Source organism: Ischnura elegans, chromosome 4 (genome assembly GCF_921293095.1).
Source record: "Ischnura elegans chromosome 4, ioIscEleg1.1, whole genome shotgun sequence".
Classification (NCBI taxonomy): Eukaryota; Metazoa; Arthropoda; class Insecta; order Odonata; family Coenagrionidae; genus Ischnura; species Ischnura elegans.
This window is the reverse complement of record NC_060249.1, coordinates 55452793-55479466: the sequence shown is the minus strand read 5'-3', so window position 1 is coordinate 55479466 and position 26674 is coordinate 55452793. Positions and strand designations below refer to the sequence as shown.

The following is a 26674-nucleotide window of genomic DNA, read 5'->3' as shown; positions in this document are numbered from 1 at the left end:
CATTAAATGGTTCTATTGCTCTCATGGCCGATTGATGAAATAAAAACAACATTAAAGATTCCATAAATCACTGGAACTGCCAGTGGTCAGGCCACTGCTGAGATTGTTCACACCTGCATTGAAGAGTGGAGATTAGCGAACATATTAAAGCATTTTCAATTGATTCGACCAGCGTAAATAGAGTTAATTAACTACTTTCACATCTTAGGTTCTCAGTCTATCATATTTTTGGATTCTTAAAATGAAAATTTCTTTTTTTTTATCATTAATTAGGTTCGAAGAACAGTGATGTAGTTTATGTAAAGGATAAACTACAGCATACACTCGGTATGAAAAACGCCAACATGGTATTCGACTCCTCCTTTCTTAATCCGACTTTCGCTTGTAAAGGCGCGAGGGGCGTAAGGCAGTGAGGGGCGCAGGACATGTCAGTTGATCGTGATGTGGCCTGCGAGCGACCAGCTCGCGGTCAGGGGTGTGACGCGCTGCTGTAGCTCGTGGGGAAGTATTATATTCCTGGAAAACTGTTGAGCGGATGTTAAAATGGAGTGAATTTTGGCCCAAAAGGGCTGCAAAATCGTGCGTTACCCCTGAAAATGATGTTACTTAAAAAAATCGGGAAAATTTAATGTTATTGCATTTATGCTCTTTGAGCGACTTCTAAATGTTAAACAATTGAGCTGAAATTTTAAGGATATCCATTCTGCACCCCATAGCATATTTTAAGATGTAGAAAACAAAAATCCGAGAAAAAATAAGCAACACCCTAATGTGATATATACAGTTGGTATTTCTGGGCCATATGTTCTTCTTTGACGTACTTATGCTGTGCCTGTTTCTTTGAAAATCATGCTGCTAGGACAATGTTGAATATTGGTATAATCTTGTAGTAACAAAAAAAAATTTGTTTCAGTCAATTTGAGCTTAAAAAAAACGTAAATGTGCTAGAAATTCCACGCATTTGGTCTCATTCTTTTTTAAATCTTGTGCATGTCATCCAATTGACGAAAACTAATGAGAAATCTTCAGGTGCAGTAAGTCACTCACCTAGCATTTTTTCTCCAGAAACAGAGAATTGAAGCAGGTAGTATGAAAAAGGTCAGTTGGTGAGATGGGGTACAGATGAAACACACTTCAATTGTTCTCATGTAACTTGATATTTTCCTTCGAAGATAATGATTCATGGACTGTGTTGTCTCGGAAAGAAAAAAAAATATCAGAGGAATGGGGTGATGAAGGGCTAGGGTGCTCCTTTTTAATCTGCGATGTAGTCTCTTTTGACGTGGTTGTTATCCTATGGCATTGAGATTCTCCCAATGATCGTTCAATCTCTTTGTAAGATGTTATGAGGTTAAGTTTGCAATCTCATATATTTTCAAGAACTCGAAGAGTCTCATCCATTGTTTATTAAATCGTTATTTACATCATGAAGGAGCCTACATTGAACAAAAATATATACTTTCCTTGACAGTAATGCAAAGAAATATATTGTTATTTTTGACATTGTTCGATTTTTTGTATGGTTAAAAAAATTGAGGAGTGTTTTGGCCCAGACCACTTTGTGCTGCTGATCAACAGGTATTTGGTTCAAACCGTGGGTGAATCCTTCAGACCCTACCAGAGGATTTAAAAAAAGGAAGAATTAGAATGGATTTTGTGGCAGTTTTGATGGCTGAAGTCATATACAATCCGCTTCATTTAGACATAATTAGTGTTGTAATGGCTGGATACAAAGCTGCTCTATCTGTGGCTTTAAGTGTGAAGGGTGGAGATAGTAGTCAAGTGAATTTGATAGAAACATGAGTGAAGCACAAGGCTGTAGGAGAAGGGATATCTTCATACATATATATGAATAAGAGATGTCCTTTGCAAAGATTAATGGTACTGAGTGCCCTAATGATATTTAAGTCATTAAATTTCTTGTTAAAATTAAAAAATGTTTGATACTACAAATCCCTGTGTCCCCTTAATAATTGTGATTTTTCCCTTTCAGTGCTGATGAATTACTGATGACAGAGATGATGTTCCAGGGGATGTTTACAAATTTGAATCCTGCTCAGACTGTTGCCCTACTAAGCTGTTTTGTGTGTGAAGAAAAAAGCAATGATGCTCCTAAAATATCTGAAGAACTCTCTGGTGCATTGCGCCAAATGCAGGTAAGGTGCTCTGCAAATTCAGCTCATTTCTATTGAATCCATTTCAGTGGTGAGCTCAAATGATTTCACCATTTTTCCTATTTGTATTTACATATGTATTTCCTATGAAATGCAGATTAGAAAAAGTCAATTTACATTTCTTCTCCAAACTAGTTATCATTCTTTCCAGGATTTGGCCAGAAGAATAGCTCAGATTAGCAAAGAAGCAAAGCTGGATATAAATGAAGACAACTATGTAGATCAATTTCGACCCTTCCTCATGGATATTGTATTTGCGTGGTGTAAAGGTGCCTCCTTTGCTCAGCTATGCAAAATGACAGAAGTTTTTGAAGGCAAGTAATACCTATTTAACACTATGTGTGGTACCTAGAATATTTGCACTATCATGGTTGATGCATTTTTCAGTTGCATGCAAAATGAAAGTTGCAATGAAGGTGGTCTTTCATACTCTGCAAAATTTATACCTCAGGGTTGTCTTTCAAACAGCAAAGTTATTAGAGATAGTCGTAATAAATTTGAGATGTATGGTGCACTATGAATGGAATGCGTAATGCAATTCTTTGGGAAATGGAGATTCATTGGCAGTGCCAATATGGCATTGGAAATGTTTTTGATAAACTATTAGCTTCCTGCAGATATTAACTGTACACGCCTACCATTGATAAAACAATTTTTCATTGGTATGAAAGGATGAAATGCAGCTTGGAATTATAGTGGAACCCTGGTTTAGCGAGAACAGCATTTTATGAGAATCGCATTTTAGCGAGTGATAGTCTTTGTGCCGCCAAACGGCCTATGTTTTACATGTAAAATTAATCTGATTTAGCTAGGCCAAAAAGGTCCTTCCACTGTGTATGCTAGGTGTTGCGACAGACATTTTTTGAGGGCGATGCACCGCTGAGCAAGCATCAACTACAGTAGACTCTGGTTATTACGAAGTTTGCGGGACCTAAAAACCGGAGGTTCGTAATAGCGAAGTTTGTATGAACGTTTCTTTAAGGAAGAATCAGAAAAAACAGAATTTAATAAATGTGATTAAATTATGGGGAAATATATATAAACAGGAAAATTCGTTTTAGTTTCTCATAGAGATAGGTTGAATAGCAGATTTCTCTGAAGAACTTGAATATCGAATTTGAATATTAAATCATTGCTCGAATATTCGAATATGTACTAGAATTGCGCAAAGCATATTAAATGCACGTTTCTTGTTCTATTTCACTTGATGAATGTGTAAATAAGGTGTACAGTGGAACCTCGATCTATCGTTTTTCAAGAGGATAGACAAAAAAACGATGAATGCGGGAATGTTTGACTAGGTTGCCTACGCAGCAGGAAAGCCAAGATTTTGGCGAGTAATTGTGATTTCCTTTATAGGATTCAAACAGGAATTTAGCTGATTAATGGAATATTTAATTTTATGGTAACCATTTGGGCATGCAGTTGATTCAATTAACATCTCTTTCAAATATCCTAAGGGAACACACCACCTTGTGAAAAAATGATTCCATGCTGTCTCGGTATTTACTCAGCTATGATGGATTTTTGTCTGATGTATACATTCTTATCTACCAAAGGCTATTTCAGCGGCACGCCCATCTGATACTCGGCTTCATCCAACTTCTTGTTTTCAACAGGTAGTTCGTTTTACCCCCACTCCTGCTGTCAAGTGCTAGCGGACAATCCGAGGCATTTTGCAAAATACACACGCTTCTCCACCGGAGTTTCTTCAATTATTTTCAGTCCATCTTTGAAAGTTCTCACGAGATAGCAGATGAATTTGAATTGCTAGCAGGGAGAAACCAAATATCTGAGAAAATATCCCTTTGTCTGTGACTGTGACAATAGAGATTTATAGCATAACTCATAAATTGTAACTTGATATATGTTTTCAGAAAAAAATAACGCATTAACTTCCGAGAAGCTCAGCTGCGAGGATATCGAGTTTCGCCAGAATGCTAAGTCTCCGTTGTATATATTTGACATTTATTTCCTTGCGTAAAATACTTAAATGAAGTCAGAAATAAGTCACGTTTGGTCTTATTCTTTTTTAAATTATGCGCACATTACTAATATTTCAATCCAATAAAGGTGTAATATCAATTGCCCAAAGTCGTTGTTAGACACCTTTTGGGCTAATAGATGACTCATGCAGCAGTTGACCTCCAGAAATAGGGAACTTCAAAGCAGGTAGGGGGAAAAAGGTCAGTGGGGGAAAAAGAGGGAAGAATGAAACAGGATTCTATTACTCTCCTGTTACTTGATATTTTCTTTTGAAGCTTTTCATTTATGGTGTTCATAATACGAACCCCTGCGCAAGCTGGGGCCTCTTGTTTGATTTTGGAGATGAGGAAAGCGTTGGAGGTGGGGCCGAGGGCTGATGGATCGGGGGGGTAGCGGATGTTGGGAATCGTGCTACGTAGTTTCTATCCCACGGCACTGAGGTTCTCCTGGTGGGGGAAACCGGGGATTTTCGGATTTTTTCACCCGATCATTTTCGGTTCCCCACGTCGAACTCTTTTCACTCTTCTAATCCACGAATTTGATGTAGTTCATCAACTTGCATATTATGGCGCTGCATGCACTAAACGACTAGCGTTCTCTATATTTTTTCGAGTCAACTACCAATGACGTGCGTGTTACAGTGTATGGCGTGAAATTCAAAGTATTTGAGGTATTGGAGAGTGTACCTTTAGCATAATTATTCAATATCGAATACTTTCTAGTATTCGAGGTATTCGAGTATTCGCAGATACTATTCACACATCTTTAGTTTCTCATCAGAAGAATGCAGCATGACACAATCGAGGGTTGATATCTTCCCAAATACACTAAGTCTGATGTACGAACTGGATGCGTTCCAAGACCTTGTTCGAAAGTTGATGAACCTACAGTACGTCCACCGAGAGTTGTCCGATGACACACAGAATGGTCCTGGTCGGGGTAGGGGGCAAGGTTGCCAGGTAAGAAAAGGAAATGCCTACAAAGGGTTCCGCAAAGAAAGGAGCTGGAAGGGACGACGAGTGTCAAGGACCCAGAGGAAGAATCACTTGTTTTTGGTCATTCGAAGAATGGGTTTGTTTTGGTGGATCAGGCTTATTTCAGTGCGCCTTATGCATTGACAATGTTGTGAGACGAGGAGAGGGTGTGTTGGGGGACAGCAATTGGCTGTAAACCGTGCTGGCATAGGGTTATCCGCCCTTCCTATTTTGCCGTCATCGGGCAACTCTCATCAGCCGGACTGTATGACAGGCATTGAGAAGTACAGTTATCCTACAAAATGCAACATTGCATCACAATCGTGCTCTAACTCACGATATTACAAACTGATCTAGCTGGGCGTGTGATGCAGCCGGAGCCGAAAAAAATCGCTCCTTGCATTAAGGAGGAATGGGCACTATTCAAGTGGTTTTGTCAACAAAAGTCTGCAGTACTGCCCATAAACAGTGCGATGTTAAAGGTGAAACCTGACTACATTTCCAATGGGGAGAAATATCGTCAACCACCGAATCATGCTGTATTTCAGTGAACCTTTCCGCTAATTTTCCCAACTAACTGATGTACTGGTTATGCATTCAAAAACTCGACAAAACTGATATTGCCGGCATGGTGTATTTGCAAAATTATCTAAAAGCTTCCACTGCATTCCAAACATATTGATTCTGAATTGTTATGCTGCTTTTACTGCTTTCTTTGGCAGTCAAAAAACGGAAGAATGGGAATAAAATTACTGAAACTGGGGAAATTAATATTTTTTTATCATCATCATCATCAATCAACAATCCTAAGAACGGTTTGACGCAGCTCTCCATTTCTCTTTTCTATCCGCTAACCTTTTCATAGTGACGTATTTCTGCTCATATATTTTGTTCGAGGTCTTCCTTTTCTGTTCTTACCTTCTACGATAGTCTTCATCAGGCTGTCGTGCATCAAAATGTGGCCAACCAAGTTCTTCTGTCTTCTGCTTAAGGTTTTTAGGAGGTTTCTCTTTTCTCCCACTCTTCTTAGCACTTCCTCGTTGCTTACACGGTCAGTCCATATTATCTTCATCATTCTTCGGTAGCACCACATTTTGAGTGCTTCCACTCTTGACTTCTCTGCTGCTGTCAACGTCCAAGCCTCGCTTCCACAGAGAAACATATACCATATGTAGCATCTGATGAATTGTTTCCTTACTTCTATGCTTGTATTCTCAGCTGTAAGAAGATTCTTCTTTTTGTAAAAAGCCCTCTTTGCCTGTGCTATTCTACTGACTATTTCTTTCTTGCTTCGTCCATCGTTGGTAATTTGGCTTCCCAAGTAAGAAAACTCTTTCACCTCTTCAAGCTTATGCTTTCCTAGGTTAATATTTGTATTAGCCTCCTCTTTTTTGCTGCAGACTAATATCTTAGTCTTCTTTTTGTTGATTTTCAGCTGATATCTGGCCATTGTTCTTTCCATATTTGTCAAAGTCTTCTTCAAATCCTTCTCTGACTGTGCTATGACTGCTATGTCATCAGCAAATCGAAGCATACTAATTTTTTCCCTGTGGATATTTACACCCGAAGCTTTCTCCTTTATTTCATTGATGGCTTCCTCTATGTAAACATTAAAAATTAAAGGGGAAAGTGCACACCCTTGTCTCACCCCTTTTTTATTCTTGCTTCTGCACCGTTGGGTCCACATTTGATCACAGCTACTTGGTTTTTATATAAACTATGAGCAATTCTACGATCATTGTAGAGCAGTCCGATTTCGTTCAGAATTCTAAGCATTGAATTCCATTCCATGTTATCAAAAGCCTTCTCCAAATCGGCAAATGCTATGAAAGTCGGTTTGTTTATCTCCATTCTCTTCTCTACGAGCAGAATTGCTTCCCTTGTGCCCTTGCTTTTCCTAAATCTGAATTGGTCCTCATCCAAGAATTCTTCTGCTCTTCGTTCTATTCTCCTGTAAATGATTATTGTCTAAATCTTAGATGCATGTGTCATCAGGCTTATGGTCCTAAAGTCTTTGCACTTCTCTGCTCTCTTCTTTTTAGGTATGGGAATGATGGTATTCTTCTCGAAGTCACTAGGTAAATCTCCTGTTGAGTACATATTGCAGATAGCTTTAAACAGTTGAGTTTTGGCCTTTTCTCCTGCACTTCTGATTAGCTCTGCTGGAATGTCATCAACCCCTGGGGCCTTATTCTTTCGCAGGTGTCTTATTGCATCGTCAAATTCTGATCTTAAGCTGCTCGCTCCAATATCATCCTTTTCAACTTCACTTTCCTCTTCGATACTTTTTGAGCTAAGTTTGCTTCTGTTGTATAACATTCCTCCAGGTATTCCTTCCATCTCTCGGTTTTGTCTTCATTTTCAATTACAATATTTCCATTCTTGTCCCTTATGGTGTTATATCTTGTGCTTCGTTCCTTGATCTGGTTCCTCTTTATTCTGTAGGCCGCTTCAACTTTCCCTTGTACGAGGTTGTTTTGAACGTCCTAGCATATGTTCCTCATCCACGCTTCTCTGGCTTTCCTCGCTTTGCGGCAAATCTCGTTCTTTATTCTCTTGTAGCATGCCTGTCCTTCCTCAGTAGTAGTATTCTTATACTTTCTCCATTCTTCTAGGAGGTCTAGGACTTCATCCGTGATCCATGACTTTTTCTTAGCACAATTTCTTTTCCCTAGAACTTCTCTAGCGGCTTCCTGAAGCCCACTTTTGATATTTGTCCAGCTGTTCTCTGCTAATTTTTCAGTCTGATCTATTCCTATCTTTTTCTCCACTACTTCTTTAAAGGCGTGCTGATTTTTTGGCTCCTTAAGTTTCTCTAATTGCCATGCATTCTTCGCTGATTTCTTGAATTTCAGATGGCATTTCATCATCACTAGATTATGATCACTATTGATATCTGCCCCCGGGTAGCTTTTACAGTCCTAAACCTCTGCTTCACTAAAATATAGTCTAGTTGAAATCTTCTTTTGTCTCCTGGCATTTTCCATGTATATCTTCTTCCCTTGTGATTCTTAAATAGCGTGTTGGCAACCACTAATTTGTGTTCTGTGGAGAATTCCAGGAGCCTTTCTCCTCTTTCATTTTGATTTCCTAATCCATATTTTCAAGACATTCTTCAGTCCTGGTCCTCACCGACGACAGCGTTCCAATCACCTAAAACAATAAGATTTTTTCACCCTATACCTGTTTGATTACTTCCCTGATATCATCGTAGACGTTTTCAACTTCTTCCTTCTCATAGTCTGTCGTAGACATGTAAACCTGTACCACTATGGCATCTTCTGGCTTAGTCTCGAACTTTACCCTAACTATCCTTTCATTGTACTGTAGGAAGCTTTTCACTTGCATTCTCGTGCTCTTTCTGAGCATTATCCCAACACCAGCATATAAGCAGTTTTTTTATAAAATTGGAAATCCCCTGTTTCTTTCTTTAAATATGTTGATCGTCAACTAGATTGTTCATGATGATGACTCTTTACCTGTTCAACTTTGTTAAAGACTACGGAAACAAAAGAAAAACTGTAAATATGAACGATTTTGAGACTTTGGTGGGTTTACTCAACACCTTCGGGTACAACGAGCCCTTGGTTTAACGATTAATTTCCAAGGGATTATGAGCACTCGTTGAACCGGGCTTCTACTGCAGTTCTTTTTCAGACTATGTGGTGATGAAATGGACGTAGCCAAGTTTTTAAATGGATTGGATCATTACAAATGACATCTTCACCTGTGTATCTAGTGCAGTAAATCTTGATGAATGTTAATGAAGATCTTCTAAAATATTGTAGGTGTATTATTATTACTCTTACAGTGATTTTACTGCATTTATACATTACTTTTATTCCACTGTAGGTAACATCATCAGGTGTATGAGAAGGCTAGAAGAAGTTTTAAGGCAGCTGTGTCAGGCTGCAAAAAACATTGGGAACACAGAACTGGAGAACAAATTCAGTGAAGGAATTAAGTTGATGAAAAGAGACATTGTATTTGCAGCCAGTTTGTATTTATGAGTGATATGTCAAGTGAGCAGTTTGAAAGGTATTTTTTTTTAAACCAGAGCATCAAGTTGTGTACAATGAAAGGACTGACGTAAAGTTGTGCTGACAATGTGTGCTCCGAAGATCATGTGAATACTTATGCATCATGCTGCATCAGCCATTTACTGCTATTGGTATGCATGATATTATGTAAGGCATGATTGGGTCTCTTTAACCAGAGCCTCAATCTTTGTTCTTGTGACAAATCAATTCATGACATTTGTTAAAATCTTCTTCTAATGTGCCATCATTCCGTTTCCATTAAAATTTCAGCAGTTTAATAGAAGAGAATATGTGTCTTGGCCGGAGATCATGAATTGGAAGAAATTAATTTTATGAATAAGGTACAGAACTATGTTTATAGATGACAATTAGGCCATTTACATCCATTTTGAAAATGTACAAATGTGCACCAGGAATGATGTTTACTTATATTAATGCTTGATTTATAAATTGAGAATTTACTTTCTCCTAAAATTAAGCATTAATGCATGTAGTAAAATTATACCATTTTTGTTACTGAAAGTAAGGTCAAATAAATGAAATGGCATGACTCTAAAGACAGAGTTGATATTTTAATGATTTTGTTTTTAATTTGCCTCTTGCAATTTGTCCATCCATACACGTATATAATCACCCAGTATTTATGTTAGACATTTAGGGACAAAAATATGGTGAAAACACCTATCCTTGGTGAAGTAATTAGCAGAGGGATTTTGTCTTACTTTGGAATCATATGTTTGGAGGTTTGTGATGCCAATGTGATAGTTGTGTATTAATGCATGAAATCTCAGAACTCAGGGTACTACAACTTTGTAAATCTTCAGAACTAGGAAAGTTGCTGTGAATAATTGGTGAATATCAGTTTAAAGAGGGAAATTTCCATTTGAAAGTGGCAATTATTTACATGAGAAACCTTCATTGTTCAAGAGCATGCATTGTGAAACACGCATAATATTCTTTGGGGGATGATGGACCAATTTTTACTAAGTTTTGTACATAGATTGCCATCAAGTTACACTATTTCAACTTGCAAATTAGTTTATTTTTCAATACTGGTGTTGGAATGGGGTTTATCATTATTACTTGGCCTATTTCTTCTCTGGGACTCAGTGTTATATTTACAGCATTTAACAGAGTGAGAGCCCAAACCTCTCTCAGGTTAGTCTTCTGAAAACTTCTTGTTGTATTGTTTTTGTAACTTACTCCCAATGAAATGGTATGCTTTTGTTTTTTTAATTTATTTTGTTCATTATTATTGAATGACTCATTTAAATAATTTATAATCAGTAGTATGTTCAAAACAGCACAATGGTTCATAAAAACACTATAGCAACCTGGACTTTTTAAAATTTTGGCCTTGAAAACCAGGATTTATCGGTACATTTCATACTTCAGCTCCTGCAGAAACTCTGATTGGCATCAGCAATGGTGGGTAAAGAGCATTAAAGCTGGCGTTGCTAACTCCTAAACTTAAGATGCCAAGGTACCAGGAATATTCCCCCTGTACTTTTGATTTGTGAATTTTAAAACGAAATGTTAATGCAAGCAATAGGGTGATAGAAAGGATGAAATATGACAAATATGATTGTAAAAAAAAGATTAGAGGAGTTGTATTGTGCACCCTTCATTGTAAAAGGTAAAAATATTCATCAATCAAAGTGATACTTTTATTTATTTCATTTAACGTTTTAATATCCGCGACCTTCCCAAGTATATTTTTTGTACGCATTGTACGCATTTTTTTACATAGTGCGCATCACGTCATCTCCTACGGTGCACCCCTTTGTTATTAAACATAAACGAGACTGAGGGAAAAACTTTGCATTAATTGAATTTAGAAAAGCGCTCCAAGTGACCCATTTTTGCCTGAGGAAAATCGTCCTCCCTGGTCAATTCGCTGACACGCGCGTCTACGCGTCAACTGGGTTCTCGGCAGCAGAGCGGGGAATGGGGCCCTCTGGTCGCCGCAGACGGGGCGACGCCGGCGTCCAACTGGGTGAGCAGCGCCCCTTCCCGGCCAGCCGGCGCGGCGTCGGGCGGGCGACGCGCGCGCCTCCTATGCGACGCGAAGGAGAAAGCGCGGCGGGTGGCGGTGGTTGACTATGCGGCGGGGACCCCTTCCCTCCCCGCCGAACCTCCTCCCGAGTCTGGGAAGCCCATCCACACTCCGCGAGGGGGGGGAAGGGAGAAATATATGGGGGACCAGAGCGGGGAAGAGGGTAAGGGCGCCAACTGAGGATCGATAATGTTGTCCGCGGAGGGGATGAGGACACCACTGTCGTGGCGGGAAGGGTCGAGAGAGAGAGAAACGAAGGCTAAGGGAGGAGCAAGGGTAGTTTTTCCGTCGGCCGGGGCGTGGACCGAACCAGACGTTCCTCCCTACCACGGGAACTATATGTAGGTTTGGTTCGCGCTCACACGACGCAGACACGAACGCAAAACCCTCTTGAAAACCCTGATGTCCACCCACACGCACGTAGGTACCCTAGCATTCACAAGAACCCGCCCCTCCGCAGCATCCGTTCCCCATAGGGAGACTATTGCCCTCGGAAACGAAATACAAATAAATAAATGAACCTGTCAGATGCACAGGGATGCCCGATGGGGTGGGGAGATGGTATCAGGGTGTGAGGAAGGGGTTTTGGATGAGCGTGGGGTATGAGAAACAACCCCTACCAACGCCGCGCCGCGGGTTATTGCGGCCTCGGGGGGTAGGGAGATGGGACCGAGTTAAGGGGGTGGGTTTCTGACTCTATCCCCCGATCTTTCTTCTCATCCACGCCCCCGTGCCGTAATGTACTGGAACGATCCCCAAACACCACGAAAGGTGTCCACGGAACCAACTGCATGCCTTCGAAGGCAGCGAATAAGTTGGTGGCACTTTACAGAGCAGGGCGGAGAGGGTGTTGCTCTCACCTGAAGGTTAGTCTGGATAGGAGAGAGTAGAGTGGGATCGGGTTGATGTGTTGAAGAGTTGGCGTGAAGAGAAGAGTGAAGAAGCTTCCTATCCTGTGGATCCGGGTTTAAATCTCTGCGGTGATGGACAATTTTCAGAGACCGTCATATCCCTGTTCGAGTGCTTTGTGGAGGGCACGTCAAGGACAGCACCCCGTACGGCTCCGTTGAGTCAAGGTTTCCATGGGGCGTTTCGTTAAGAGCAGGTCAACGCTGGGTTTTTCTCCACTCTTCCTATCCTACCCTTATCCCTCACGGCGCAAATGACCTCCTCCAGATTGCCTGAAGTCGCCTCTTCCAGACACCCAACCTCAGCTGAGGGTAAAGTTTACTCTAGACTTGGCCACTGATTAGTGAATCACACATTCAGGTTAGGCGTTGCAGCAGTTCCTTTCAATTGCCCAGCTCGCACAGCGAATTTATTTAGGGGCGTGCAAAGGTTCCATTGGGATTTGAATCAGAGACCCTTCGGTCAGTAGCCAAATGCTCTAATTGTAAGTTCACCATGCCCCCGAAGATGGAAAATGGGGAAAAATTTCCCATTCCTAGATTCCAGCGCGATGCAGAGGGAAGCTATCGCTCCTTTCTGCTCCTCCTTTTCTACATCCTAATCGCCAAGGTTTTTCAAGCCTGATACTGATGTGTTGCACCAAATTATGCGACGCAAGCAAAAGCTCAAGTTTTACCCACGGAAAAGCATGTTCTTTTCTAGGCGAGAGACATGAATTCTTTCTTTCTATAATTAGAGCTGAATCAGGTTTTAGCAAATAACAGCCGTCAGTAACGCAGCTGGGTAACGACTGTGGGAGGGTTTCCCACACGTTAATCGAAAGCGTTCTATTATGATCACTGAAATTAAAGTAACCTTATTTAAGGCAAATGAAAAAAATATTGATAAAAAACATGAATTAACCATTACTAAAAAAACAGTACTGCTCATACAGAACCGCTGTTTGCCAGGAACAACTTGGTAATACCCACCCCGTTGTTTCCATGTGATAGATAATGACCGTTGCATAATCCGAAAGACAACTCTTCCGTTCTGAGAGGTAAAAAAAATCACGTGATATCCAACGACCAAAAATTTCAGCGGAATTTACCACAAGAAATCGGCTGAATTTTGTACTTTTATTTCGGTTCGTTTGATATTATCGTGGATTTATCTTTACACCCAAGGAACAAATAATACTAATAAGTCATCAACCCACCTCTGCTCCAAAATAAAGAGCACATTAAGCATAAGCTGACCATTCCGAGGCGCCATCCACATATGAAGCGCAATTGGATCTACCAGATGAGCTCAACGCAGTTATTTCGGAGGCGCTCGAGTTGCATGAGGCAAAGCAAATATTAGATAGAACTGCCCGATTACACCATCTCCCTTCGGTTACCTCCCGTGCACCCATAATTGTATCAATCCACCTTCATGATTACCCAAAAAAGTCGACGGCAAGTGAGATATCGCGAAAAGCGTGGACAGTTGCTAATTACAACGCGGGAAGTCAGAAAGTGGGACTGTCTTGGAAGGGCGGTTCATTTAAGATAATATAATGTACAATCAGTCATTCGTGCGTTTTGGCGGGCTTTTTTTACGATTACGCTCGTGTTTTTTTTCTCCGTCTCACACACACCGTCGAATAGTCACTTTTTCCCCTCGATCTCTCATCCACCATCGTCTCCCTTCGTTGGCACCACCCCTCTGTCCCCCCTCGTTTGTATTTGAATTGCATCGAGTGAGTGTTTTATACCCCATTCTCACCGCCATCCTCCCACCAAAGCTCTGTGCTTTTTTTCTCTCCATCCCCTAGAGTGAGAGCTGCTACCCTTGCCAACCTACGTACAGGGAATATTCCACACACAGGGACCCTGTCCCCTTCATTTCCTGCCCCCCCCAAACCCTCAGTCCCTTCCCATGGCCCGTTTCCCCCCACCCTTTTTCATTTACCGATTTCATTTCTCCCGTCCCGCCGCCGCAGGCGCCACCGTCGCAGCTGCCGGCAACGCCACCTTCGCCGCGCGAAGAGAGGGAGAATATCTCCCCTCCGCAATAGTCCCCTCGTCCCCCCACTCTCCCCCTAGGAGGGGTTGTGCCGAAGAGGGGGTTGCGGAGGGGGGCGGGGGGAACTGGCACACAACCGCGTATGCCACTACTCCTGCAGCATCCGAAGCGAAACAGAGAAAAAATAATATTCTACGACCTCTTCCCCTACTACTCTCTCACCACATCCATTTTTTTGTACTCCATGCAGCCCTCAGGAATCTATTTTTTGTTATATTTTAACGAGAGGAATCAATGAAGATTTTTCAATTTCAACCCCTCTACTCTGTAGTAAATATCTCCGTACTCTAAACATTCATTTTGAGTTTTTTCGTAAATGACGGCAATTTTGTTAATGAATAAAATCCGAATATTCAAGAGTGATGGAGTGGAAATTTTCCATATTGTAATAAATACTTTCAATTTTCCCACTGCATAAACATGAATATATGTAATAGTAGAAAATTGATAGTATTTATTTCAATAATTTAGTCATTGGTTTAGAAATTCGCATCCATATTATTATCTTACAATCAATGAGTAAATACAACTTCCGCTCAAAAATGCAACCATTCAGAAATATTTAATTGATTACTCATGTTTTAAAAATCATCTTTAAAATTTGGATACCCATATTTTTTTGGCCACACATCTCTTTCGTTCCATCCCACTCACTTCTCAATCGGAATATTGAAAATGGCATTCTCTCCACTCCCTTTCCTCTCATTCTATTCCATTCTCCATCCTCTTAAGTGAGGTGCAGGGGTAGCAACTCCCCAGGGGAACCATTCAGGGTGCAGAAGGGGTATAAAGCAGGCCCACGCGCGGGTGTGAATGTAGCAATCGCTCTGGGTCTGCCGTGCCTACAGCCACTCCCACTGGGGTGCTTGAATCTGGATCATTATTGCCCGAGAGGGGAATACCGACTTGATCTTATTCAAAATGGGCCCCAAATTGAAAGGGTGTGACGTTGCAGCCTCTGCAAACACCGAATCTCTCGAGCAACAGTCGGAAGTTATTTAGGTTACGATGACAAAACGTCGTGTATCGTAATGAATGACGGCGTAGAAATGATATTTCTTCGAAAAACTGCGGAAGCGGTGTACTCTGAAAATAGTGAAAAAACAGCGAGGGACTCGAATCGCTAGTCCCTGATAGTAATTTTTCTGTTTGGTGAACCAAGGTGCGCAAAGATACACAGAGTATTCGCGATGGTACTCATTCGCAGGGTACTCATTCCTCCATTTGTAAAAAATTGGTCGATTGTGAGTTTATTATTTTCGCAATATTTTTCAGGAAATTCATTAAGTTCGACATAATTTTTAGGTATATTTCTCGGGCTCTGCACCAGGTTAATGCAGTTGTTTAGGCCGAAGTTTTGGAAAACGACTTGTCTTTCATTTTCAAGGCATGTTACTGCCCATCTGTCGACATGATTTATTTCCACGTTGACGGAGTCCAATTTGCGAGTAAAAACCCAGCGTCATGGAATTACAACCTTCATCATTGCGCTCAGAGGCGTTCCCCTGAGATTGTTTTCGGTTATTTATTGAATCAAGAGCGTTCGAATATTTTAGAATCGACTGATTTTTATATGAACATATTACTAGCTACAGCTTTGAACCTCGATTAAATCGATAATCAGAGAGGAGCTTTTTAGAATTTAGACGGACTGAATATTAAAGCATTGAAGCACTTTTTTTAGTCTACATGATTCTAAAGATACTCAACCGTTTCTATTTCTGGTCATCATTAGTCCGGGATATGTGTTATATAAATGGGAAAAAGATTTTATACTGTCCAGTAATTTATTGAAATCTGACCATGAATGTGTTCCAACGTGACGCTTAAGCGCGTTATCCTCAGATTACGTATCAACGCATCAACAATTATAAAAAATAAAGATACCTAAGTGATCATAAATACAGCTAAATAATGACAACACATAGCAATGGTAGAGATATTTGATAATGAATTTCTAGAGTGACTCGACTGACCGTCACTATATCTAATTATTAGCAGGAGACTTGAGGAGAGAAGATAAATCGACATTTAAAATTATCCATTATAATCCGCAATAAAGCAGCGCATAAAATAAAAAAACATATTTTTGGAGGAGAGGAGGAAATATCCCCATGTCGACCAGAATTTGTTAAAATTGGTGACACATTATGAAAATAATTATATAATGATAAGTGAAACAATTATGAAAAATATTAAATGATTGTCAGGATAATGTAAAAATGGTGCATGTAAATGATGAAGTTTTAATAAATTAATGGGCAGTGCAATATCTGGCACTCATATAAACGAACCCCCTTGATTATCCATTCAGACTTTACTTGATATCCGAGATTTGAGCGACACACTAACTGCACCACCCCGCCGCACCCCCCTTCCCCGGATGCGCGTGCACTGGAGGCATCTGACGGCGTGCCCACGCCGACGACTAGTAGTACGAGACATCACACGAGGAGGGGGGTCCCCTCCCCTCCTCCGCTCGCATCCCCCTCCCCTACGCCCCACCCCCGCCTCCCTTCCCCCCTATATCCCTCCTCGACTCCTCGCCCCCTCTCGCGGACGTACGAGAGAAGGGAAGAGAGGAGTAGAGATAAAGGAGGGCCCTCACGCCGGGCGGCAACTTCGGCGTATTTGTCCGCGACACACTGATATTTCTCGCCTGATTTGCAAAAAAGCGTAATCAAATCCCCCTCTTGTACAGCACCGAAACCTCCGCTTAACAACCGCCGCGGCTCCTCGAAACCCGTGGCTCCGCAGGAGACCCATCGAGTTCCCTCCGTCGGGTGAGACGTCTCGACGTATCCCGCCAAAAATCCAGGACGCCACGCGCAGCATCGCCCGAGCGGATCGGATACCACCGGCTGGATCGGTTATGCCGCACCAGAAGAATTGAAGAGAACAACTGCTGACGCATCTCCCTCGGAGGAACCCTGTGGTGTGGTGGTGGATCCTACCCACAGTGGTGCAGCCATCACGACAGACACGCACTGTCGCAGTTTGGTTTCGCAAAGGTCCCTACCTCGTCGCCAAGTCCCCTGTGACGTGCGCACGCAAAATCCCCCCCCCCCCCCCCCCGCTGACTCTTCGCCGCCTCTTCAGCCCCGCATCAAGAGCGGTGGTCTCCGCCTCCACCAAGAGCCCGAGCGACCGCGTTCCGCGACTTTGCCCCACCGTAAAACCGGCCAACCCACCAACCTCCGTCCCTGCACGAAAAAACCAAGTTACTCCCGAGACCAACAAGGGTGGAAAACCCTTTGAACGACAACCGGTGTTTCCCACTGACCCGCGGGATCTCCCGCTGGGACTGTAGACGACACAGTGTGGAAGGAGTCTGTACCTTGGGTGAGGGACATTAGAAGGATACACATATACCTCTACGTCTTTGGCCGACCCGTCCCGTGAAGGTGCCCGGAAGCCAAAGACGCGACAACGCCGTAGAAGTAGCTTTTTTCTCCCCAAGGTTCTTTTGGTCCCCGTGGTGAGGGGAAGGATGCTGGAGGTAGTGGTGGTGTTGTCGCTGTGACACGGTGGTGTGGCTTTTGGTCGCGGAAGTGGTGCCGGGCGGGAGGAAGGGAGGCCGCCGGGGGTGGCGGCCGGCGCGCCCCGGGAGGATGGTGCTCTCGCGGTGGACAGCCCTCGCGGCTCTCCTGCTCACCGCCTTTGTCCCATACACGCTCGAGCAGGATGAGGACATCCCGCACAACGAGTGAGTATCTATCATCCATTCTTATATAGGGAATATAATTACGCCATTGCTCTACAGAATAGGCACAACTATGTTGGTTGCGTCTACACTCCAGGAGAAAATTCCGACCTGAAAAAGGCTGATCTTGGAGGACGAGCTGCTGCGTTCAAGAATAAACGCGCTTTTAACGACACAATTAATCCTCTTAGATCGATCTTTTCTCGCTTAGGATCTCCCTCATACTGTCCTCATGTTGTGGATCTTATGGGGCTCAGAATGGTCTACAGAATATGGTAAACCTTAGGAGGATGTGTTTGGATCGCTCGAGATGTTTCTCAGCGAAAAGAGTCGATTAGTGGGGACTAAACTGCTGCTTTCGAGGTGCTTGAGTTTTAAAATACGCAGCTAAGTCCTCCTTGATCGAGTTTTTCATGATTGAAATTATATGGAGCGGTCTAAACATAACCCAAAAGGAAGGTTCATATTTTGAAGAACAAGAAGGCCTAAAGATTGAGGCCGTGGTAGGTTAAGCATGTGCGGGTGGATAGACAAGAGGAGGGGAGAGTTGGTTTTCCATGAGGACTCCGAGAGAATCCCCTACCCCTCTTGCCCTACCCTCTTCAACCGCTTTCCCCTCTCTAGCGTCACCTTCTGTGCGCGAATGAGCCTTACATCCACGTAATTCTTCAATTACTCGTCTGCTTTTTTGGAATCTACCCGAAGCGCCAATGCTTATTTGATAATTGGATGCAGGTGACAGAAACCTTAGCTTGCTTTCCCCTCACTCAAAATATGTAAATGGTTAGAAAAGGGCAAATGCGTGATTTACGGAATGAGGAATGGGCCCAACAGCCAATGATTACGTACTCTGTTAGCCCATAACTAAATAGCAAGATTGTCAATTTGCCACAATGCAAACTTTATAATGACCGGTTTCGACGTATTGCATCATACATCACCACCGACTAACGATGCATAGCATTGAAACCGGTGTCATTTTAAGTTTATATTGTACGAAATTCGCAATTTCCTTGAAATAAGGATAAAGAAAATCCACGCATAATTCGCTGTATGCGTTTCACTACTTTTTCTCTGAGAGTCGTAGAGGACTAAAAGGTCCGCTAGCCAATGTATTGCGTCTTACGTCCTCACCAAATTGGGATCAGATTCGGTCCATGGAATTCCCTCAAACTCGGACTCTTATGGCGGAAAGCTAGTACAAGACCTACTAGCTGTCCACCTCTTGCTCGCAAAAGGACATTGAAAAGCACCATTTGCAGGCTTCGTTTATCAATGTCACAGCGTCCTCCGCCTTGCACACAATTACAATCGGGTATAAATGCAAGAGAACAGGGTTCCCCCTAATCATAATTGTTTGATATTACTGCCATTCCTTCCACCTGGAAGCGGAGTTTTGCATCCGAAATAATATGGGCCGAGAGAGAGATGGGCTTTCCCTCTGGACCGCTGTCGGCGCAATGAAATTGGCCCTCATGCAGCTTGTGCTCGGTCGATATCACCGGATTCCCCTGAACAACTCCGCTCACCGAAATCTTGCCTCCACTCTAGCGGACCTGTTAAAGATAAATGCTCACGTAAATTAAGATTAATGAAACATGATTACTGTTTTTGTTTTTCATGACACAGTGGAATGAACCTGACGCAGAGATGCAATGCAGAACCGCTTTCAATCATGGGGAAAGTTTATAAAATAGGCGTTATTAACGCTTATTTCGGCAAAAATCTGGAATTTTCAATGGAGATATATATGAGCGCTTATCTAGACGGTTTCCCTACATTGGTAGTGAAAAAATTACATCTGTATGTATGAAGTACAACCCGGATATATTATGTTCAACTAACCGTCAGTAATTAATTAACAAGGGAATGAAATTATTCTTACTAAAACCGTAGGCCTTTATGAATATATTTCACTCATATCACTCTTATTACACTCACTCTTTTCACCCATTATTTTAAAATGTGAAGACCGTTTATTTGTAATCTGAGTATTCATCATCCATATTCTTGGAATGAATGAATAAAATCCTTTGTTTGAAACTCCCAATCATAAGATAAGACACAGAATTACGAAAAAATAATGGATTCATTTTCGGCTTACCCATTCCCATTTTGAAGAGCTCAGTAAATATGCTTGAGTAATGATAAATAAAAGAGTTCTGAAGGAATTCCCTTGTTGTGATAGCCACGTACCCTTGTTCTTTCCTGCTTTTTTCAGCTGGGCATAGGGCTATAGCCTTTCGTTTCCATTTTTTCTTTCCATCTCATGCTACATGATCCTAAAACCTAACACAGTGGTTGCACCTCTCATTTTTCCCGTCAAATATGTTCGCTAAGAAAATATTATGAGCTTTCTTATGACAAAAACTTTGCATAATCTTAGTCGTGAGGATCGGAAAAGTGGTGGAAGAAAGAACAAAAAATCTATTTTACCGAGTCCAGACTTACTTTATCCAGACTTACCTGAATACTTTTTCCATTTTCCCTGCCTTGTCTTGCATCTTTCCGTCAAGTCAATTTTACTATAGCCTCAAAATTTAGACTTTCCGTTCCCCTGGATGATCACGTGTTGGAACAATGTAAAACAATTCTCCAATCGATTCTTTGATGAATAATCCCCGCGTTCCAATGCTGATATGGTTAAGTACTCATAAGTTCTTCTTATTCTTTTACACTAGCCAAGCTAAGGCTAATCTTTCATTAATTCGCAACATTGATGTCGCATGCATAATCATAGCATATAAAACTCCCAGCGTTACGTAACTACTTACATAGCACTATGTAAAACAGCTTTGTACCGACAATAATTTTCTCATTTAAATCCTGAGCAGTATTCTAATTCGTTCAAAAAATTGCTTTCCGCACTGTTATAGGATAAAAAAAATTATTGGTGGACGATTATACAAAATAGAACCAAAACAATGCTGTACACCTCAGCATCTCATGTACATATTACTGAACAGAAATGAGAGTGAAGCATACATTTTCCCTTGAAATTTCGTTATAATGGTGGATTACAAAAGTCAATAATTTTCTTAAATCTTATCCTAACATATTCATAGTGTAATTTCCATTGATCGATACTTTTGGGGAAGAAATAATAAACCATACAGCAATCATGAGCACTGCTAAAATTAATTAATGCATGTTCCTAGTGAAATCATCAAAATATGGTTAAGAAATAAGGTGCGAATTGATATGTACCAAAAATGTCGTAATAGGCATTATTATATAGGTTCTCTATAAAAATGAAACATTACATAAAAAATACTTTCAACATGGAGTGAATCTGGTAATTTGGATTTAGATATAATATTTTAAAGCGTTATCAGTTCTTATTTCTCCGATATAATCCAAATTTTATAAGTAAAATCATTTTAATGGGAACTACTGATGGTCTTGCGGTTAAAATAAGATATTATCCGTCAGATAATTTCTGTTTTAAGTTAAAATCCAGTAGCTAACAGCCTCATAAGGAAATGAGAAAGTAAGCTATATGAACAATGCTTTTTTTATCAGGTCACCTTCGTTGAGTTTTGAAAACTTTTTTCATTTCTACGGTGGTGCAGTCTTTAATTTCGTAGTAGTTCCTTACACAAAATATCTCACTATGGAAGGATATTTTTTACGATTCATGGAATTTTCAAAAGCTTTATCCCCGGGGGATTTGCGTATTACTCCAGTATTTGTGCCGTTTGATGTTTAAATTCAAAAGACTTTATTCCCTCTCCCTTCGCTCCTCTCGTTGTTTTTTTTTTCTGCCTTGCCCCCGTTGCTGGAGTTCCCTCGCGTGGATAATAAATATTTTTCGGTCTTTATGGTAGGAATTCCTCCATTATTTTAGCCTCTTTTCGTCAGTCTTTTCATAGAAACCACGAGAAAAAAATCCGCATGGCTAGGCCTCAATTTTTCACTCATTTTTAAGTATGGGCGGCTCGCTAGAATAAGTCTCTCTGGCTTAAAATTGGTTCAATGAAGCTTCCACTCTATAAAACCAACGCTGGTTCGGTTTCCTGTCATTCATACTAATTACTCGCACATTTTATTCGTCTAATATTTTTGGGGAGGTCCTCCTCTTCTTTCAAAATTATTTTTTTCCGAAGTAATACACTAGTGTTTTCTCTGTAGGCCATATTCTTCTTTTGCTTGAGTGGTCCCATTGAGTCCTTTGGCTACTATAGCTCTTTGTTGTTCCTCACCTTATCCTAACTTAAAATCTTTGAGTTTCTTCTTCACCTCCGGGCATTGAAAATTTACTTCATCCTAGCATTCATTTTTTATATTACATTTGACTTCGAACCACAGAGTGTAATAGTACATACACACGCGAACGTTTCAACTCGCTACTTCCTCGTGACAATCATCTCCTTCCAGTGTTGCCGTTGCTTTTGTTTCTTCTTCAATTTTCCCTCAACTCAACTCAGTCTTTGTTAATTCTCATAAATATTTATCCATCCAATATCACAGACCTTCAGAATGAGATTGATAAATTCAAACTGTAATTATTTCTTTCTTTTGAGGCACGCATTCTGTCCCGAAACATCTCATGCTGAAATTCTGACCAACCTCAACTGCGGCTCACAGCATCCTTGGGACTTTTCTCAATAACGTTATAAGAAAAAATTGAGACTTTCAGCCATTCGCTAAAATTATAATATACCTTTTTAATATTTTGATTCTTTTTTCTCAATTTGCGCACTGATCTTGATATTTTTCTCCTTCAGTAGGGATATTTATTTATCGATATGTGTAGCACTGGGTGCAGATAAAAAATAAATTCAGATCACCTCTATTGAGAATGCACAATAAAAAATACTAATTGTAAGCGAAATAAAAAACTTCATTATCTTGAAAAAAATGATTGGGTACCCGAGTTACCCACCCAGCTCTTTTTGGAAGTTTTGATGGCACAGTCATAGAGGGGTTAAACACCGCTGGTGTGGACATGCATTCTTTACAGAACCAACAGTTTGTTGATGGATGAATTACCCTTCTTTTTAGGAATCGTGAGGAAAGAATGAAGACCTCATTTATTCTTCTACGTCACCTCATTATCATTACATGAAAAGTGATTAAATTCAATATTAATAAGGCTATCGTTAGTTTCACAGTAATATTCTAAAATTGTAAGTTTTTGTAAAAATATTATTTGTATCACTGTTAAAAGACGCCTGATTCAATGTGTAACGTTTATAATTTTTCGATTATTCCTAAAAAATATTTTTATACCTCTTACGACGTAAAGCTGTATGTATTGTAATTCATAATGATGAGTGACTCCCCTCAAATAATATCATGTAATATATGATATAATTGTTTCCTCCGCATATCACTCTTGTAAGAATTCTTGAAGCATTTTCATTTAGACTTCTGATTCGGGGCTAGTTATTTAGCATTGATGTGTATTTCATAATAGATGCATACCTATTAAGACATAATAGAAACTTTTACATTCTCAGATTTTTTCATGTGGTTGGATCATCTTTGGAATATATGACAGGCAATTTGTAATCACCATAATTTTGAGCCTGAAAGGCAACAGAATTTTTCAATGCATCATGATCGCACCCAACTTCGTCCCAAGCCCACCAAAAGAAGTTTGCTTGGAATAAATAGTTTTGTAGGAACACTTAAATGCAAATTAACCTGATACTTATTTATGACTGTGCTTGAAAAATAAATAGACTCGCATTTTTCTGTACGTCGACCGTTTGCCAACTTGTCGGCCAAATGGCGGCGAAAAATCGACGGTATCAACCCTTTCACGGACAATTTGATGACGTTACTAGCTCATGTCGAGTGCGTCACCCCTTCTCATTTACTCCTCGGACTTGTGCAGGTTTCACGCGTGTTTCGCTGGTGTTCGTTCTCGTGAGTGATTCCTTCCCTCAGTGAAAAGTTCATTCTGAATGAGTAAATGAACCAGAACTCTAACGACGTCGCCAAATCATGGAAAGGTAGGCAGCATTTTCCGTATTTTGTCATTTTAAACTTGTATAGAGATAGCTGTTCGTTATTTTTAGCTTGTAAGAGCTGAACGGGGAAGATTATTTTTCCGCTTTAACTGATCTATTCCATTCCTGAACCGTATTCTTAAGGCCGATTTAAAGACCAAATTGATTACATATAGGAGGAACTTAGCTTGGGATTATTGTACCTTTACGCCAATGGCGTCCAGAAAAAAACCCTAAACCTGTTGAAATTAGAAAATTAGCGTGATATTTTGGAAACGCGCAGCGTCGTGGTTATCTGTTTACGTGTTTTAATGCACTTGTGACCCGTGATTTGTTAATTCAAACCGTGAATAATAGAAGAAGACATCTTTGGATGAAAAATAACTCGGATACAACAAGGAATGGAGAATTAAACTCCGTAAAAGACACCGAAGCAGCTAAAAAACCATTTAACTCAATTTTGATACGTGTGCGGCAGTTTACGGTTAGTACTCAATGATAACAATAAATGGCATTCGCAATGTTTTTCTTCTATACAAGCCCCTAAGCTGTGAATGTTATTAATTCGTGCTGTACTTAATTTGATTTTATTAAGCTTTTTTCCTTGACCTTTATGCTTAATGTTGAGACAATGTCTTGGAGGGTAGGTCTGGAAGAATTTGAAATGCAAATTTTTGCCAAGATTTCGGTAAATTTTTTGCACCTTCATCGGGTCTTTGTTGCAATGAATTGGATTTGTTTATTGACAAAGAAACATAAGCAAATCCAATTCGTTGAAAAAATGAAGGTGTATAAATATACCGAAACTTTGGCAAAAATTTGCACTTAAAATTTTTCAAGACCTATTCTTCAAGACACTGAATCAACTTTAAATTTATTTAAATTTTTGAAATAAAAACTGGCCTTTAAAATGAATATCGATTTCGGACCTGAACGAACAACCCCTTAGGACCATCCTACAACCCAGGCTTCTGGTTAGAAACGCAATCCTTGCTCATGCGACTCTTTCTACTCTTCCCCTCGCTTCTCAAACTCGTCTCTCTCTCTCTCTTCCTTCTCACTGTCATCATCTCTTCGCTTTCCCATCTGCCTAATTTCCTCCCCGCCTCCTCGAGCAGGAGTCAACCACCCCTTCCTCCCCATGCCCTTAAAGACACTCCTTCGGGCCCTCCCTTGTCAACTCCCTGGCGCAGCGGGCGGCGGCCCAAACTTCTCGCCGGGTCGTTACTCTTAAATGCTGTTTACGCGTGTTCTTATGACTCTATCTCATCCCCTTACCACACTCCTCGTCTACTGGAATAAGGCGAGTTTTTTGAGGACTAGTTTCCATCGCCACCCCAACTGCAAACCTCCCCTCCAAACTGGATACAACTGGCTCGGATTTTGAGTTTTGAGTTTAACCTTCTTAGCCGACATGGTTAAGAGACGAGGAGGATAATTTTTTAATATTGAGCCAAGAAAGGTTTCTGACGGTGAATAAAATTCAATTTTCTACTTTTTATGGCAATATGTTTTGACTCTCAGTTTCGATACATAGTACCATTTCCAAGTCTGGTACACTCTATCTTACGCATTGGTACACATGAAATGAGGAAAAGCGGGGTGAGCCTTTGAGGATAGTTTTTAATTTCATTACTTTGGGAGATAATGCAAAATGAGGCATTGACGTTTATTTACCAATAAAGATTGAGAGCTTGGAATTACTGAATGTATATGTTTTTTTCATTTTTGATGAAGTCAATATATAGTATTTTTTTCAAATCATATGCTCCTTACAAGAAAAAGAAAAAAATTCATTACAAATTGTGATGAGCCAGGATATTAATATACAAATGAGTTTACAAAATATGGAAGAATCACCTCACTTTGTAGTTCAACATTTAAGGAATATGTGTTTCTCTTTATCCGTCGTTATGACGATATGACAGTTCTAACACATCAACCTAGTAAATACCGAGACACATAGTCATTTTAGAGATTTTTAGGAGATAGACAAAATTGAGAAGCAAAAGGATTTTTATGAGGACCATGTATGCCACTAAATAAAATGATAAAATTTATAACGCTCTACAGAATTTTAACATATTTCCCAATTTAAATGCCGATAAAATAATCATAAAATTCTGAGGAATACCCTAAATTATTTTAATGGAATTTAACACATTTTCATGGAATTCAATAAAGTTACGCCTAACGCCATAAAGTCTGCCTCAACATCATATTAAAAGTCTGAATTTCTGTTAATACTGTTTGACAGTGTTTTTTTATGGACTACATGAGCTACAAAATAAATAATGGCAATATTAGTTCTCTCCGAATTCTAATCATAGGTTTAACTGCTCTGATTTAAGTAACTAATGTGACACAATCATTTCATCTTTTTAGTTTGATAGCGAACTATGTACTCCCCAACTTTTTATATCTGTTAAGTTTGAATTTCTTTACTTAACCTCTGGGTAAACGAGGGAGAGGAAGGAAGACTATAGGATTTTTCGATATAACGAAAGGGAGTAGGTCTTATAGTGAATCGACGAGGGAAGTCCATGACGGAAGGGGAGACTGACATAATATACTTCTTAATTACTCCATGCAAGCCTACCTTAACCAGTAAAATGTCTATAGAATACTGTAATAATAATTAAACCTCTTCAGACTTTTCCAAAGGCCTTTGGTGAATTTTCGCCGCAAAAACTCATTATGCCGCTAACGTACGGAATTGCTATAGTGCAAAATTGCTTTGATATATAATTATCAGGCTTTAAATACCACGAAAGAAAGTTTAAAAATTTTTTCCATATCTTCGTAGTCATGGTTCTAGTTTGCGTA

The 26674-nt window shown here is 40.4% G+C and overlaps 2 protein-coding genes across 3 annotated transcripts in view; both read left to right on the top strand.

The window, feature by feature from the left end:
* Window positions 1–9750, top strand: part of LOC124157526 (exosome RNA helicase MTR4) — a 44463-nt gene extending 34713 nt beyond the window's left edge. For both annotated transcript variants that reach the window (XM_046532334.1, XM_046532333.1), the window contains exons 15-17: window positions 1994–2156; window positions 2326–2488; window positions 8987–9750. In XM_046532334.1, coding sequence (XP_046388290.1) covers window positions 1994–2156; window positions 2326–2488; window positions 8987–9144 — 484 coding nt within the window. In that variant the 3' untranslated portion in view covers window positions 9145–9750. The remainder of the gene's footprint in view (window positions 1–1993; window positions 2157–2325; window positions 2489–8986) is intronic.
* A 7506-nt stretch (window positions 9751–17256) lies between these two features.
* LOC124157523 (voltage-dependent calcium channel subunit alpha-2/delta-3) overlaps window positions 17257–26674 on the top strand; it is a 315282-nt gene continuing 305864 nt past the window's right edge. The window contains exon 1 of the mRNA XM_046532332.1: window positions 17257–17894. Within this exon, the coding sequence (XP_046388288.1) occupies window positions 17800–17894 (95 nt within the window). The 5' untranslated portion in view covers window positions 17257–17799. The remainder of the gene's footprint in view (window positions 17895–26674) is intronic.